At 53.4% G+C, this 17152-nt stretch overlaps 1 protein-coding gene across 2 annotated transcripts in view; it reads left to right on the top strand.

Annotated features, from left to right (window-relative positions):
- Window positions 1–17152, top strand: part of NGEF (neuronal guanine nucleotide exchange factor) — a 66838-nt gene that overhangs the window by 34386 nt on the left and 15300 nt on the right. For both annotated transcript variants that reach the window (XM_031968172.1, XM_031968173.1), the window contains exons 4-7: window positions 4814–4974; window positions 10076–10228; window positions 14697–14826; window positions 16163–16237. In XM_031968172.1, the coding sequence (XP_031824032.1) occupies window positions 4814–4974; window positions 10076–10228; window positions 14697–14826; window positions 16163–16237 (519 nt within the window). The remainder of the gene's footprint in view (window positions 1–4813; window positions 4975–10075; window positions 10229–14696; window positions 14827–16162; window positions 16238–17152) is intronic.

Genomic DNA, 17152 nt, shown 5'->3' with positions numbered 1-17152 from the left:
AGCACTGTTTGTGGCACTCCCAAGGCCAGGGAGCCGTAGGGTTCTTGCTGCACACTCTACCCCAGAGAGAGCTACCCTGCACTGATGCCCATAATTACCAGGTACAATCTGGAGTGCAAGGATAGATGGCGACTCCCAGGGCCATCTGGTATAAACACGATGGCCGGGACTCCACCTGATGCACACAATTAGCACTTAGCACATCTTGGCTCCTTACCCACAGAAAGTCCCATCTTCCCTCTTTTTAATTGTGAGTCCATTAGGAACTTTGCCCACTTATTAAAGTGTCATAGTACAGCTTCGCCCCTTGACCTGGAGATGGTTTGAGCCTGTGAATTCACTCCAGAGGACTCTCCACATCCGAGCATTTTACAAATGAGGAATTTCAATGGCTAAGGACTTGTCCAAGGTCACACGGGTAGCAAGGGGTATGGCTGGGGCTTCAAAGCCTGTTCCTCTGAAGTTCATTCTCACCCCTCAGGAGCCCATCTCCCCTCTAGAATTTCAGTTCACAGTTTCCTATCTATCCTTTCACTTTCTCACGCTGACATCTCTTCTCAGAATCTGGAAGGCAGGGAAACCATTTTCTACTTACTTCTCTTTCACAAATGTAGATGCATCGGGAGCTTTTTGGTCTCCTCAGATTTTTGAATGGCTAGGACAAAAGACCCAAGCCTGCAGAGCCGACACGAGAGGCAATGAGCCGGGGCCCTGAGCACAGTGTTTCGAGAGCCTATGGAGGAAAACAGCCCAACACAAAGTGCTTTTTAAGACCTATCTGGGGGAAAGAGGAGGGTCCAAGAAGGAAGAGAATGGTGGTGGTGTCTGTGGGGGTCGTCATGATGACAGTAGATGAAGGTCAACATGTTATTCGTGCTTTGGTGTGTTTTTTTTTTTTTTTTGTTTTTTGTTTTTTGTTTTTTATCAAGGAGACTGATCCCCTTGTAGTACAGGATCACAATCAGTGTGGTGAGGAGGGACTTGAAACCTGAGATAAGCAAAATATACTGAGAGAGTTTTAGCTGCTCTTGATGACGTAAAACTGAGGATGTGGCAAATTGCAGGCTGCAGTTTAGGGGAAAAACCCCAAAATGTGATGGGTTCAGACCTTGTCAGTAACCTTTGAAATAGTCAATAAATATTTATTAAATGCTACTAAAGTAGAGACCCAAATAAGAAAAAAGAAAGAATCCCTGTCCTCAATCGAGAAGCTTATAGCTAAGGGGGAAGATGATTTGCAAACAGAAGTGGTGATGCTGGAGCCCAGGGGTTAAATCCCCCCCAATATAGTGGGGTTTCAGGCCAGTGGGGTCTCACAGGAATTTGTACCTTTAGCCTATCCCCAAAGCAAGAAGCAAGATTTGTTTTTTTATATTGTTGGCAGTGGGCTAGTGTGAAGGGCTGAAACTCTGAGGAGGTGCATTGCAGTCAGACAACCGGGCACTTAAGGCTAATTACTGATTGGGCAATACTCTGTTAGCATATGCTTGGAAAATGGCCCTTCCCACTCTTATGTGCTGGCTCGATGATTGGTGTATACAGAGAATTGTGGGAGGGATTAGAGGATGGAGTAAGACTAGCCAGGGTCACTTTGGAGGATGACGACAAGAAGGGAGGTGGTGGAGAGTTTGTGGCAGCTTCCTCCATCCCCTTCACTTGTCCCCCTAAAGATCAAGGACTTTTGCTTATCCTGACTCCGGCTGATTCTAGGGCCTCCAGGGGGCTAACCTGGACTTCACAGGCTAGTTCTAAAGGGACTTTAACCATTACCGAGGGGAAAGGCACAGGCCAAGTTCCCTAGTGGAACTCATTATCGAGGGGGGGAGACGCCATAAGGTGGGCTAAGTTCCTAATGAACTAGTGACAGTATAAAGCAGCCAAGTTCCTTATGCAGTACTCGGCCAATGAAGCTCGGAGAGCTCTCAGGATGCCAGGAGAAAGTTTACTCGGTTCTCATGAGCAGCGGCCCTCTCTCTCACCATAGGGAGGGCTGCCAGTGAGGGCCCTGAGTGCAGGCAGAAGTGCAATATATAGGTTCCCTGATGCAACATTAACACCCCCCCACACACACACACACTCCCCAGGCTCATCCTCATTGGCTGAGAATGGATCTTGCATTATCAAAAACCACAGAGCATGGGGAAGCAACACAGAGATTCAAATTTAAACAAAGACATTTCTTTTACTGACTCTGAGCTGGGTTAGGGTTAGAGTTGGGAGACATTTAGGGTAGATAAGGGCTGAGTCTGTCTGCTCTGCACTCTCCCAGAATTGCTCCTGCTCCCCATATCCTGGAAACTATTTGCCAGTGAGGAAAGGCAGGGGAAATAGGAACCTGATCCCATAGTTGGTTAATTTATAATTTTCCTTTTGAAGAAAGATCAAATTTTCCCTTCAGCCATAAGAAGAAGAAAAGCGCCATAAGACAGAGTTCCTAGGAACTTGCTGCCATAAGGCGGGCAGTTCCTAATGAAGCTGCGTGAATTTAGGGTTAGAATTATGTTGTGATGCTTGATAAGTGGCTAAGTTCCTAAAAGAAATGAGTGAAGAAGTGGATACCAGGAGGCTCTTTTATGGAAGAAAAATAACCTCAGCGTTGCCATGTATGGCTCGGCCTTCGGAATGGGAACCAAAATTATGGAATCGAGATAATTTTGTCAGTGCAAAGAATTCACCAAGAATTCCACCTTGGCCCCTGTAACAAAGGCCCGAGGACAATAAAAGGGCCCACTTTTAAGGACAAGATAAATTGCCTTAGGGGTAGCTTCAGCTTCTCCAATGGAATTCATTTTTAATGTCCTTCCTCCTGGTCCACCTGCTATCAGGAATCTGGGTCTTTTGCTGGGGTCTGTTCACCCCATCAGGGCTGGGAAAGGGGGCAACAGGACTGGAAAAGGGTAAATTCTATGCTGATTCTCAAGAAAGGGAAGAGTGGCATTTGTAATGCAGACTTTCCCTCCAGAGTCTGTGACTGGTCAGACCCTGAGAGCCGAGCAGTGGAAGTTCCCATCCCACCTCTGAGCTGAGCCTCCCTCCCTGGGCCTGGTTCCCTGGGCTCCCCATGAGGTTGGAGCCCCAGGACTCTCCCCAGGTGCTGGGTCAGCCCCCTAGCTCCCCCCTCTCCTTTAGGTCCATCTGCTTCCCTCTCTGCTGGCCCTCTAGGGCGGCCCCCTCCCGGGCCCAGGAGGACCCAGATCCCCGATTTCTTGCCCCTAAAACACATACTGGGTGCTTTGACATTCCTGAGTCTTTCACAGCTAATAAGTTCTGCTAGACAGAAGTGGGGGGGAGGGAGGGGCAAAACCAAAGGTAAAGGTGAAAGGTAAAAACCTCCTTTCAGACCGGTTTGGTCCGGACTTCTGGGAGTGAAGGAGATGCCCCCCAGAGGCCCTCCCGCCTTTCCAGATCCCCTTTATTTGTCCTAAACTCCCCAGATCAGGAACTCCTGCTTTTCCTGGTTGCGTTCCCAGGGCCCAGCGCAGAGGAGTGTGGCCTGGCCCAGTCCCTTTCCTTGAGCCCCAGATCAAGTATTAATTATAAACAGGGATGAGCTGAAGTGAAGCTGAATTTCCAGCTGTAGTTCCAGGAGCCTTTGAGGGCGACTGGGGCCACTCCATCTCCGGCTGTGGGGCAGAGACTTGAGTGGAAGGAATTTGAGAGACAAGGGAGGGACAATGAAGAGAAGTGGGGGGGGGGGGGGGGGGGGGGGGTCAGCTAACTGGCCCAGTGGATAGAGGAGGGAGGACCTGAGTTCAAATCCAGCTGAGACACTTAACACTTCCTAGCTGTGTGACCTTGGGCAACTCATAACCCCAACTGCCTCCCCCATACACAGGGACGAGAAGTGAGGGAAGGTGGGGAGCATCCGTCCTCTTCCTCTACCTTTCTCCCCATCCTGGTCCTACCCCTGGAGGCCAAGTCTTGGCCAGGCCCTAAGTAGCCACTGTAGGGAGCCGAGGAACCAGAAGCTGCACCCGCCTCCCCTGAGGAGTCCCTTGGGCGGCGTAACCCCATGGGGAGCATCTGCTATGAGCCGGCCAAGGAAGGATGAGTTTCATGAGTGAAAAAAGGGACAAATTAAAGATCTGGAGGTGAAGGAGATGGAGTTATCAGACTTGACCGTTGGTGGGCAGAGTGGGGAAGAGAACAGGGTCAGGATGACCCCGAGGTCAGGAACACAGACAGGCTGGAAGGATGGGATGACCCCGGACAGAAAAAAGCAAGGTCAGCAAAAGGGTGAGGGAGGGGATGAAACTTCAAAAGGGGGATCGTGGCTGCTGGTAGGGAGGAAATCCTGGCTGAGGGTCAGTGCCGTGGGCAAGCACAGGAGGGAAGCTGCCTGAGATCGTGCATCCCACTGCTGGGGGGCTTTAGGAAGAGGCCGGAGGGCCCTTGTCCTGCAGGATGCGGGAGCTCCCCAAGTGCTTCTGAAGGCCTTCCCTGCTCGGATGCCAGAGTTTAAATTTAGTTGTGTTAATTCCTAAGGATCCCAGCAGCTCCGAGCTGGCCGGGGCCTCTGTGAACATGACACTGTTGTGTGTCACGCGTCAGTACGTGGTCATTCAGGCCCAGGGAGGGGGCGTTGTTGCCTCCCTGGCCGCCCACTGTGACTGTGGGTGCCTGCTGACTGTGGGCTGCCGTGAATCCTGAGAAGTGTTTGCTCCTTCCCCCTGATTCCCCCTTTCATCTGGGGGCCAAGCTGAGTGAGCATGGCCGCTCACAAGCACAGGTGAGGGGCCGTCGAGGGGCACGGAGAGCGTCTCTCCCTGGGCCCCGGCCGTGACTTTGTCCTTTCTTTGTATCCCCCACCTAGGCCATGTTCGAGCTGGTCACTTCCGAGGCCTCGTACTACAAGAGCTTGAGCCTGCTGGTGTCTCACTTCATGGACAACGAGCGCCTGAAGAAGATCCTGCATCCCTCCGAGTCCCACATCCTCTTCTCCAACGTCCTGGACGTCATGGCTGTCAGCGAGCGGTAAGTCCCGGGCGTCCCGCCGCGTCTCCAGCCCACCCGGGCGTTTAACGAGCAACGCTTGAGCACTTGCTGGGTGCCAGGTGGAGGCAGGGAGCAGTCGTAGAGATGGGGCTGGTCTCGGAGTCAGGGAGACCTGGGAGGTGTGGGACCGAGCAGTCTCAGCCTCTCTCCGAGTGGGGTCCTTACTCTGGGCCCCACGGACCCCAAAGAGTCCTAAGTGGGGCTTGAACTTGGATGGGAAAAGCAGTCTTTCTTTCCATTACAATCGTTTATTTATTTATTGTTGCAGCAGCTGGGGGTGAAGTGACTTGCCCAAGATCACACAGCTAATAAGCGTTAAGTGTCTTAGCTCACGTCTAGAGGTGCTCTATCTATCCTAGCGCCACCTGGCAGCCCCTATGCCAATTTCTAAAAGAATATATTACAGAGAAAAGGCTGATCTTACTTAGGTTGGGAAAGGTCGTTTCCACCCTGGGAGTTCCACGGCAATAATTGCCTATGAGAAGGAGAGAGGGGCAGACGACTTAAGACTCCCAGCCTTGAAAGACCACACAACCCAGCAGGAAGGACCCTCGGTTTCAAGTCTGAAGACCTTGGTGCAAGGGTCGATTCTGTCATTGACTAGTTGTGTTTCCTCTCTGAGCCCTTCCGCTCCTCCCTGGGAGAATGAGGTCATGGGCGTAGTTGCCACCAACCCAACCCCGATTCCCCCAAAACACAGTGGAGATCGGCCGGTCGGCCAGCCTGCGTTTGCCCTGAGAGGGCCCTGGGGGCCGTGTTGGGTGGTACAAGAGAAAGCGGTCACGTGGTTCCGTGACACACTGGATCTGGGTTAGAGCCGAGCCCTGCGGGCAGAGTCGGGGACTGCCGGGGCCACGTGACAAAATCCCCGATTGCTTCATCTTCGAATGACATTTATCAAACAGGCTCTTGGGCTCTTCCATCACCGCTCATGGGCCCCAGTCACGGATCGGCCCTGTGTCAGTTACATCACGCCCTTTCCCCTCCCCCTTCCCCATTTTTAGCTTCTTGTAGGCAAATCGCTATTAGATGCCTTTATTTGATCTAAACAGACCAGAGTCAAATGGGCCCTGGTCTGGGACGGCATCTCAGCTGCCTGTGGGGTCCTTGGCCCATAGGTACTAGAATTATGCCCATTTTACAGACCAGGAAAATAGAGGTAAAGTCAGTCACCCAGTGTCTGAGGCAGGGCACGGCGCACATTTATGCAACTCTCTAAGATCTGTCCTTCATTAATATGGAACTAGGTTTGGCATGACTTCTCGGGAAGGGGGTGCTGCCGTTTGCCTTCACGGTGAGTGGGCGCGAGGCCCGATGAAGGAGAGAACTGGGGATTTAAAATCGAAATTGCAAAAGCGAATGTTTAAAAAAAAAAAATTTCCATTTTGCCATCCGGGCAAGGGATGGAAAATTAATCCTTCTTCATTGTTATCCCTGAGAAGTCCTCGGGAATAAGGGATAGAGCTGACCTCCTAGTGGGAAAGATTTGGAGGCGAGTCCCATCTGTGGCGCTTTCTGCCTGGCTGGCACTGCCCGATCCCGCTTCTCAGGGCATTAGGCCACTCATTTAAGAAATGCTCATGCTTTGGTGCAGTGGATAGAGCCCCAGCCCTGAAGTCGGGAGGACCCGAGTTCAAATCTGACCTCAGACACTTAACACTTCCTAGCTGTGTGACCCTGGCCAAGTCACTTAACCCCAATTCCTTTAGCCAAAAAAAAAAAAAGAAAAATGAAGGGAGTTTTCTCATTGGGAGTTCCCTGTACTAATGAAATCTGAAGTTCTGGCCTAGAAAAGCTCTCCAAAGTGCTTTCTCTCCATCGATGCAAAGGAACCAGTGCTAAGAATTATCACCTCCATTTTAACAGTTGAGGAAACTGAGGCTGGTGTGTTTAGGTGATCTTTTCAAGGTCACCATGTAGCAAACGGCAGAGCTGGGAATTCAGGGAATCGGAGAACTTCAGAGTTGGGAGCATAGTCCTTAACCAAGACACCCATCCAGCTATCAGATCACTCGGCCTCCACGGAGGCTGGCAACCTGGTAGGGGAGGGGTTCCTCTGCTCCAGTCTGCTCTTAGGCAGCTGCCCCCCCTGCCAAGAGGTGCTTTTTTTTTATGTTTTTATTTTTTTGCTGAGGCAATTGGAGTTAAGTGACTTGCCTAGGGTCACACAGCTAGGGAATGTTAAGTATCTGAGGCCAGATTTGAACTCAGGTCCTCCTGACTTCAGGGATGGTGCGCTATCCACTGCACCACCCAGCTGCCCCTCCAAGGTGCTTTTAAGGAGGCTGATTGAGGGGGCTTTCATGTTTCTGCTTCCCACCCAATGGCCTCTACATGTGTGACCGTTACATATATACCCAAACATATATATACAATGCCTTACTACTAGTGTGTAGATATGATATAAAGCTTGTGTGTACCCTTGTGTGTGTGTAAGAGGAGAAGCTGGAAAGCAAATAGGAGAGTGTGAAGGAGCCGCCGTCAGGTTCGTTAGATTCACGTGTGCACAGATTTAGAGACGGGAGGGATTTCAGAGATCATCTTTTCTAACACTGTTATTTTTACAGATGGGGAAACTGAGGCCCAGAGGGAAGAAGCGGCACGGAACCTCTGGTCATAGCTCTAGAATGGGAAAGGATCTAGGTCTTCTAGTTCAATATCTTTGCTTTTACAGAAGGGGAAACTGAGACTCCAGAGAGAAAAAGTTCATTAGAACAGAAAAGGATGCTTGGGATCACCCAATCCAACTCCTCCATTTTGCAGGTGGGAAAGTGGAGGCCCACGGCAGGAAGTGACTTGTCCAAAGTCACGCAGGTTACAAATAGCACAACCAGGATTCTAAGCAGTTCTCCTGACGCCCAGTCCTTCCCCACCCCACCCCTCCCATTGTATCCTACCTCCGTCCAACTTGGGCAACCACGGGCACTAAGGGAGCCCGTCTTTTATTCATTGTCTTAGATATTCAATCGTATTTTCCATGGGGCCTGATTTTCTAAATGCGCCTTCTGGCTCGTTTTCACGCTGTGGATTGTTTTAACTTTTGCTGCATCTTGAGAGGTGGGGGGGGGGGGGGGAAGGAGAGGCTGACAGAGGAAAGAACAAAAAACTGTGATTAGCAACTTCCCGGGGAGGCAAAAATTCCCCGCAGCCCCCCAGTGATTAGTCCCCAGGACAACAGAATCCTCTTTTCCGTGGCCTCCTTCCCGATAGTTGCATTCCCAGCTTTCTCCTTGATGGGACCTGTCAGCGGGGGGAGGGGGAGAGGGAGGCTCACGATGAGCAGCCTCCGGTTCCCGGGGCCGCATTAGCAAAAATAGCAGCTGACATTCCGTGTCGACCACGTCTCGTACGTGTGTTCTCTCAGCCGGTCGTCACCACGGCCCCGGCAGGTACCCGCGATTATTATCTCCATTTTACAGATGGGAAAAATAAGCATCAGAGAGAAACGAGCTGGCCAGGAGCACACAGCCGGGAAATTGAGTCTGAGGGAGATGCCCCCACTCCTAAATCAGTTCTGGTCCCGCCACATTTAAGCCTTTAAGTTGCTAAGAATTCCCAGCTCTGTCTGGGCTGGTTCTTGGATCCGGGGATGGGAGTTCAAATCCTGCCTCATCCACTTATCAGCCGCTCGATCGTGGGTCTCTGGGCCAGAAGTGATTGCAAAGCAAAATTTGCTGTTTTTCATCTGATTCTTCTAAGAGCAAGTAGGGGGAAGGAAACTGCCATAAGCCGGCACTGGATGGCCAGGACACATTATGCAACGATGGAAAGAGGTGAAACCCCGAGCTCTGCTCCACGGTACCATTGGGGGCCTCGGTTTCCTCATCTGTTAAAAGAGGAGGAAGACTGGAGAGCCCGGGAGCTCTAAAGCTACAGTTCCATGATCCTACCATCAAACGGGATTATATTGTGAAGTGCTGAGTCAAGAGAGTTTCCAGACCAAGAGTTCCCTACACAGATGATTTTAGATCTAAAACTATGGAAGGGATTAGAGAGATCATTCTAGTTGGACTCCCTCATTTTCTAGATGAGGAAACTAAAGTCCAAAGAATGTAAGTGACTTGGCCAAGAGTAAGATGGCAGATAGGGTATGGACTCTAGTTAGTCCTCTGATGTGGTGTCTTTTTCCGAAACACAGCCAGGTGATAAAAGTGCAGATCTTTTCTTGTGTCCTTCAATAGAGCCTGGTTAGCTCAGGGCCTATCTCTCTGCTTGGTTCCAAGAGCTCCCTCCAAATGGCTCCAAATCCGAAGGTTTGTCCTTCCGACTCCAGCACCAAGGTAGAAGATGCAATGACATCTCTCTTGCCTCGGAGATAGGGCCTGTAGGCTTCCTCCCAGAGTGCTCCTCTCCGACTTCTGGGAATGTTCCCAAGTAACTCTCCAGCTCTAAGAGCTTCCTGTATATATATGATCTTCCAAAGGTTAACTCCTCCTTCTGGGGAGAGAAGGATTCTGGGTTATCTCCCAGAGTGCTCTTTGGCCCTAAGAACTTCAAGGGAGGTGTGAATTCGGATATCTAAACCCTGAAATCTCCCAAACATATGAACTCCATTGAGGACTTAGATACTTATGAGCTCTCTAAAGGTGTGAACACAAGCATCGTTTTCATCAGTTGTACTTAGTACCTTGTTTCAAGTTCTGGCCCAAAATATCTCCTTCCAAGATCAAATCGATCATATTGAACCATGACAAATTAGAGAATTATTGTCTCTATCAACTCTAATGGCTTAACACTTTGTAAAGATTCCAACAGCTGAGCACAACACCTGACACACAGTGGTGCTTAATGAGTGCTTGTTCCCTTCCCCCTCCGGGACCTGCGGGTGTGCTTCTGGACAAGTCAATTAATTTCTCTGAGCCTCAGTTTCCTCACCTATAAAATGAGGCGTTTGAATGAGCTAAGGGTGCACTTCCTGTCCTGGGTCCCAGCCAGGCCTCAGGCTCCCAGTCTGAAATGAGGGAGTTGGATCAGACGGACTCCGAGGTTCCTCTCAGCCCTGGGTCTGTGACTCCACCATAGTGACAGGGAAGGGGAAACAGTCCCGGCCTAACTGGGGACTATTGGTCGGTGATTTCAGGTTCCTCCTGGAGCTGGAGCAACGCATGGAAGAGAACATCGTCATCTCCGACGTGTGCGACATCGTCTACCAGCACGCGGCCAATCACTTTTCTGTCTACATCACCTACGTCTCCAACCAGACCTATCAGGAGAGAGCGTACAAGCAGCTTCTGTGAGTTCCGTGGGGGGACCCCAGAGAGCTGGCTTTTAAAGCAAGTGTGTGTGTGTGTGTGTGTGACAGAGAGACACAGAGAGAGAGACAGATACAGAGACAAAGAGAGAAAAACAAAGCGAGAGAGAGAAACAGATAGACAGACATAGAAGTGGGGAGAGAGAAAGAAAAGAAAGAGATCAAGACAGAGGGAGAAGAAAGAGACAGACAAAGACAGAAATGGAGATAAAAATAACATATAAATATAGAGACAGAGACAGAGTCATAGAAAAAGGGAAAAGAGAGAAAGAGACAGGGACAGACAGGGGAGAGAGGGAGGACAGACAGAGATGGAGACAGAGAAAAAGAGAGAGAGACAGAGTGAGATGGGGGAGAGATAGAGGGAAAAGAGAGTGAGGGAAAGACAAAGAGACAGAGATGGAGACAGAGAAAGAGAAATAGAGATAGAGACGGGGAAGAGAGAAAGGAAGAAAGAAAGAAAGAAAGAGACCAGAGATAAAGAGACAGAAAGATTAGAGAGACAGAATTGGGCATCCTCTGAGAGGGGGTGATTTTTAAAGCCTTAGTAGCCCCTGAGAAACCCAGAGAGACAGAGACAGAGACAGGGATCAGAGAGACAGAGAGAGATCAGAGAGACACTGATGGAGTACAGGTGCTGAGAGCCGGAACACGGGACTAACCGGTTCTGACAGGGTGAGGGGAGGCATGGGGACATCTAATAACTGGGATCATGAAATGGGGAGCGGCACCCAACATTCTGATGATGCCTAAGATAGAAGGTCTTTCTCCTTATCTGGGTCACCATGATTAGGAGCGAGGGATGGTTGAGCAGAACAATTAGAAACCGAGGCAGGACAATTTAGGAAACTGAGTCAGGACAATAAAAGAGAACTATGGCATAACAGATCAGAGAGGCAGAGAGACAGAGGAGCCTGGAGGATAGCCAGGGGGCACATGAATGAGGAAGCCCACCAAAGGAGACTAAGGAAAATGAGAAAGGTGGGAAAAGCAGTTGGGCCGGGGACCCAGGGAAGAAAGCCCCCAGCAGAGAGGGTGATCCAAGCGTCCAAAGCCTCAGCAAGGGTCCGGAGGCCGGGCCTGAGCCCGGCAGAGCTCCTCCTTTCCTTTCGCCTCCTGGGGGCCGAGGGCACTGCCCGGGGTTCAGCCTTGGTGCCCCCGGGCACCCTCCCAGAGCGGGGCGCTCCGCGGCTAGAACTCTGGGCTGGAGGCCGCCTGAGCTTTGATGTTTAAGACTGGGAGCATTGAAGGTCGGAGCTGGGCCTGGACTTTTCCATCAGCCTCGGGAGCAGGAGCCGCGCCTTAGTGAGAAACGGGGGCAACAGGCAAGGGCGCGGCCGGCTTGGGGAGCCCGACTGGTCTCTGTCCGTCCCGGTCACGCCGGCGGCCCGTCCCGCCCTTGGGCCCGTCCCGCCCTTGGGCCCGTCGGGTCTCTGGGTGAAACGGGCCCTTGCTGGAGGGGCCCGCTGCCGGCTGAGCTCCCCTGAGGGGCCTGGGAGGCCCCGCGCCCGGCCTGGAGCCGCCTCTGCACGGACGCGCCCCGTTCCCGTTCCGAAACGAGCGGCTTCCTCTGGGCCTTTTGGACCCAAACGCGGAGCCGCCGGCGCTCTGGCCTCTGGCCTCTGCGAGACAGAATCAGGGAATCCGCGGGGCGGGGCCTGGAACCCACGGGGCGGGGCAGGAATCCGCGGGGCGGGGCCTGGAACCCACGGGGCGGGGCAGGAATCCGCGGGGCGGGGCAGGAATCCGCGGGGCGGGGCCGGGAACCCAGAGCAGCTGTAACGGGCTTAGGCCGGTGAGGGGTAAACGCGATCCCCGGCTGTGGGAGCGGAGGCTGCTGGAGCCGCCGGGGCGGGGCTCGGGGCGGGGCTCGGGGCGGGGCTCAGAGCGGGCTGAGGCGCACTGGCGCCTCCTGCAGGCTGAGAGCGGCCGCACCGCTCAGCTGCCCAGAGCTTTTCTGGCGGCTTCCGATTTCTGGCCAGTGCTCTCCGGGACTGGCACAAGGCGGGGCGGGGGCGGGGGCGGGGGCGGGGGCTGGAGCCCGGGCCTTCCTGGCTCCCCAGCCAGCCCGCAGCCCCAGGGCAGAAACAGGAACGGATTCTAATGTATCCCGGGGGCTTTGGGGCGGGGTCCTACCCACATCATAGGGTAGCCCCAGGGTTCTAGGGAGCTGGAGCTTTGGGGGGCAGGGCCCTCCTACCTCTTGTTTTACATTTAGGGAATACGGGCTCAGAGAGGAGACCCGCCCCCATCCACCGGCTAGGAGTCAGTGAGTCAGTCAACAAGCGTTTATTAAACACCTACTATGTGCCTCACACTGAGGCTATAACGGAAAGTAATTTATATATAAAATTGCCAATAGAGGGAAGGGCCGGGAGGGAGGAGGGGCCGGGAGGCTTCCCGCTGAATTGGGGATTGGAGCTGGGATTTAAAGGTCAGGGAGGGCAGTGGTCCAAGCAGAGGAAGAACAGTGGGGAGGTGGGAGGTGGCGCAGGCCCTGGCCTCTGGATGGGAGAATCCTGGGGAGGAGGTGTAAGAAGTCCGGGAGCACGTGGAAAGGACTCAAGCAAGCCGAGGATGTATGTGGGATCCCAGGAGCAATGGGGAGCCCTGGAGCTCCTTGATCCGGGCTGGGGGAGGCCGAGGTTGGGCCTGGGCTTTGGTGGGTAGGTGGAGGATGGGCTGGAGGCAGATAATGGGGTGGGATGGGGGGGGGCAGTACCGGGTGGGGGCAATACCAGAAGAGAGAAGGGGGCCTACATATGAAGGATGCCCCCCATGGGAAATCTTATTATAGGTGAGGGAGAGGAAGGGATGGTGGAAGTCCCAGATAACGCAGACCCCAAGTCGGGCTTGGAGCAGAGCTCTGACTCCACTTCCCGAACAAGCCATCCCACCATGGCGCTTGAATACCTTCAAAGATGATGTGATCACTACCTCCCAGGACAGCCCAGCCCTCTCTGAGAGATTCTGGTCTTTAAGATGTATTTCCAACTTTGAAACTTCATGGTCCGTTCCACACACACTCCCTCCAGGGATAGAAATCAGCTTTATGTCCTTTTTAGGCCGTCTCTTTCCCTCCCTGCTGGCCCCACACGGAATGGTCTTGGGCCCTCCACCATCCCTTGGCCGGGCTCTGGCTGGGGATCCCCAGCCAGAGGGAACGTGGCCAGGGTCGGGGAGCCAGGCTGACTGTCTCCTTCCCTCCTGAAGCTTGGCCCCCCTCAGGCTGCCTAAGATGGCCTCGGATTTCGGTTCTCCTGCCTCCTGCTCATATTGAATTTGCAGACCCCTAAGACCCCCGGCTTTTTTTCATGAACAAAATACACAAGTGCTAGAAAGACTTGTCCACACACTGACAAACTGACTTGGGATAAATAGCCTGGAGCTCATGACCTTTTTTTAAGTAGAACTGGTTAAGATTTTTTTTTTAATTATATACCAAAATTTCCACCTAAAGTAAAGATATGCTGGGAGAATTGGGGCTCAGTCCCTGGATCTACTACTTCCCAGATGTATGACCTTGAATCAGTCACTGACCTGCTCTAGACCTCAGTTTCCTCATCTATAAGGTGAGGGAAGTAGAGGAGACGGATCCATCAACCAACCTTTAAAAGCTCCTGCTGTGTTCCGGGTGAGCCTCCAAGGCAGGGCTCCTTCAGCGTGTTTGATCGGGTCCCGGACCCCCCCAGGCGGGTAAAACCTAAAGGGCCCTTCTCCGAATCGTGGTTTTTTGCTGCGGAAAAAAATTCAAGGTTATCAAGCGAAGCGATGATAGTGAAACGGGCCCCAAAATGTTCATTACAAAGGCCCCAGCCCCTGAACTGGGTCCCAGGGCTCTGATGCTATGAGATGAGAAGCAAGTCTTGTGGTGGGAGAGAAGTGGGTCTAAGCCCCTTCTTGGCAGGTCCCGTCCGCCCTTGGCGCACGCTCGCATTCTGGGCCCTTCCCGGCCCGGCCCCTGAGGTCGGCACCTTGGCCAGCCTGGGGAGAGCCGCGGCCCCGGGCCCTGGCCCAGCGGGCCTTGCAAGCCTCTCCGAGGCCGCCCCTCCCCTGGCACAGGCAGCTGGGCTCTCTTAGTCATGGGCCTGAGTCAGTGCCCTGTTCCCAGGCCTGCGGCCTCCTGCCCCGCCGGCCTCTAGTGGAGCCTCTGACTCAGGCCTTGGACTCAGCCCCGCTCTCCGCCACCCCCAAGCCCAGCGCCCCCTGCTGGAGTCTGTCCGTGTTCACGTGTGACGGGCTCTGGGGAGCGGACTCAGCCCCTGGAAGTGGTTTCCCATTCCCCCCCCCCCCCCCCCCCCCCACCCGTGAAAGCCACCAGAGTGGAAACTTCTCCCGAGGAGGACAAAGGACCTACCAGGGTTGTGAGGAAAGGCGGGATCTCCTGGAAGGCAGGGGTTCCCTTCGGTCCCCGAGCAGCCCCACGTGACATTCGCCCTCTGCCCCCCAGACAGGAGAAGGCCGCTTTCCGGGAAGTGATCTCCCAGCTGGAGCTGGACCCCAAGTGCAAGGGGCTGCCCTTCTCCTCCTTCCTGATTCTGCCCTTCCAGAGGATCACTCGCCTGAAGTTGCTGGTGCAGGTAAGCCTCTGGCCTCCTTCCGCCCTGCCTCTGTTTCCCCTCGCCGCGGAACTGTTCTCTGTGAACAGCCGAGGAGCTGGGGCTGCTGCACCCTCTCCTCCCAGGACTAGAGCTGTGGCTCTGGGGGGACCTCGGGAGCCCTGGAGTCCAGTTATCCATTTTCCAGGTTCAGCAAAGTTTGGGGGCTTCCCCCAGAGACTCAAAGGCAGGATTCGAACCCAGGCCTCGGGACTTCAAAGTTCTGTCTGCTCGGTTCCTTTCTTAGCTTACATAGGAGCCGTCCTCGCCTGAGAGCCAGAGAAGGGCCCATAGAGTCCATCTGGTCCAAGGCCTTGATGTCAGTCACTAAGTTCACGTTGGGAAGTTCTGGTCAAAATGAAGCGCCTTGGAAACTGAGGCAGAGCCCGCGAGAGGAGCTGCTTTGGAATGGAGGAATGGAGCATTTATTAAGCACTTACTGTGTGCTAAGCACAGGGAACTCAAACAGAAAAGTAAACCTTCCCTGTTTTCAGAGAACTCTCCCAATTCTTTTGACATCGCGGGACCTGGATTCAAATCCCAGAATTTACGGCTTTTAGTGACTCAGTTTCCCCCAATTTGGGCCTCAGTTTCCTTATTTGTAAGATGGGGGGATCGGACCAAATGTTCCCAGCGGTCCCTTCCAGGCCCAGCCTCTCAGTGATGCCATGAAGGAACGAGGCCGGGCTGGGGAATCCGCAGGTTCCGGGGAGGAGATAATTAAGGGCGAGAACTCGGTCAGGGATGGAGGAGCCCACAGGGAGGAGCCTGCCAGTAGGGCCAACGAGGGGGTGGGGCGGGGCCTCGGGAACATCCTTGGCCAAACCCCATTAGTGCCTTTGTCTCCTTTTGTTAGGGAAATGTGCGCAAATGAGAGTTCTCTCTGTCCCCCAAATAAACAATTGGCTCCTCTCTCTTCCCCTCTTTGTTCTATCTTCATCTATTTATTCATCCATTTTTCTATCTCTTTATCCATCATTTTATCTCTCCATCTCTTTATCTCTCCATTTTTCTATCTCTCCAGCTATTGAGCTATGTCTCCATTATCTGTGTCTCCCCCCTCCATCTCCCTGTCTCTCTTTGTCTCTCTGTCTCTCTCTGTCTCTGTCTCTGTCTCTTTTTCTCCCCCTTTCCCTCCCACATCTCACTTCCCCGAGTTTGCTCTGTAAATGACTCTGCAGCCCAATTGTTCTAGATCCCCCCCCCCCCCCCATCCTCCCCTCAGGAGAAGCTGAAGGGGTCCCTGCGGGAGCGGTTGGGGAGGGTAGCGCGCGGTCCCGCTTTGTCCTAACTCGGCTCCATCTTTTCTCCTGCTCAGAATATTCTGAAGAGGGTGGAAGAGAGCTCGGAACGGGAATGCACGGCCCTGGACGCCCACAAGGAGCTGGAGATGGTAAATGGGCCCCGTGGCTCCTCCGAGGCTCACCCGAGCCCTTCCCCATTCTCTGCAGAGCGCGAGGCCCGGAGCCTTCCTGCGGCCCCGCCTGTCCCCCCGCCCCTGGTCTGGGGGGACCTCTGACCTAAGCCTGGCCCCTGAGCCCAGGCTCCTGTCCTGGCACTCTGGGCCAGGGACCCAGGCAGGCGGGCGGGCTCATGGCTCCAGGGGAGAAAATGGTCAAGAGTTCTTGAGATTGGTCAGATGAAAATTCCCGTGTTTCGAGGTGCTTTATCCTCTGGGAAAAATCTTTGTTTAACGAGCTGCAGCTGAGAACTAAGAGTGGCGCCATTTCATCTCTTCCAAAATGGGTTGGGCTTCCTCCGATCCAATAATTTTATTTCTTTCTTCTTCTTCTTTTTTTTTTTTTTTTCCTGAGGCAATTGGGGTTAAGTGACTTGCCCAGGGTCACACAGCCTGGAAGTGTTAAGTGTCAGGTCAGATTTGAACTCAGGTCCTCCTGACTTCAGGGCTGGGGCTCCATCCCCTGAATTTTCTTAACAAGCTACTCCTTCTGAGCTGTGTGTCCAGGAGGCTCTCCGGGATCTGTGAATAATCTCTTTTCTGTCCAAGATGCATCTCCAAATCTCCTTGAAAGTGAGAAAACAAGGGGCCCTGGCCTAGGATGCCACTGAGGCTGCCCGCCTGTCCCAGGACGGTCCCCGGTGACCACAGGGGCAGTGGGGGTAACAGCCCCACTGGGGGAGGGGGGATCCTTGGCACCCTCACTCTCTGGTCTCAGAAAAGCAAAGAAGAAGTTATTTGAGGGGTTCCCATTCCCAGCTGCTCCCAGAAGAGCAGTACTGCCCGGTATTCCCGGCCACATGGAGCCATCAAGGGAAGGGAGAAGGGAGGGAACCATCCCCGGCTGGC

Source organism: Sarcophilus harrisii, chromosome 4 (genome assembly GCF_902635505.1).
Source record: "Sarcophilus harrisii chromosome 4, mSarHar1.11, whole genome shotgun sequence".
NCBI lineage: Eukaryota > Metazoa > Chordata > Mammalia > Dasyuromorphia > Dasyuridae > Sarcophilus > Sarcophilus harrisii.
Note: the sequence above shows the minus strand (reverse complement) of the source record. Positions and strands in the feature narration are given on the sequence as shown.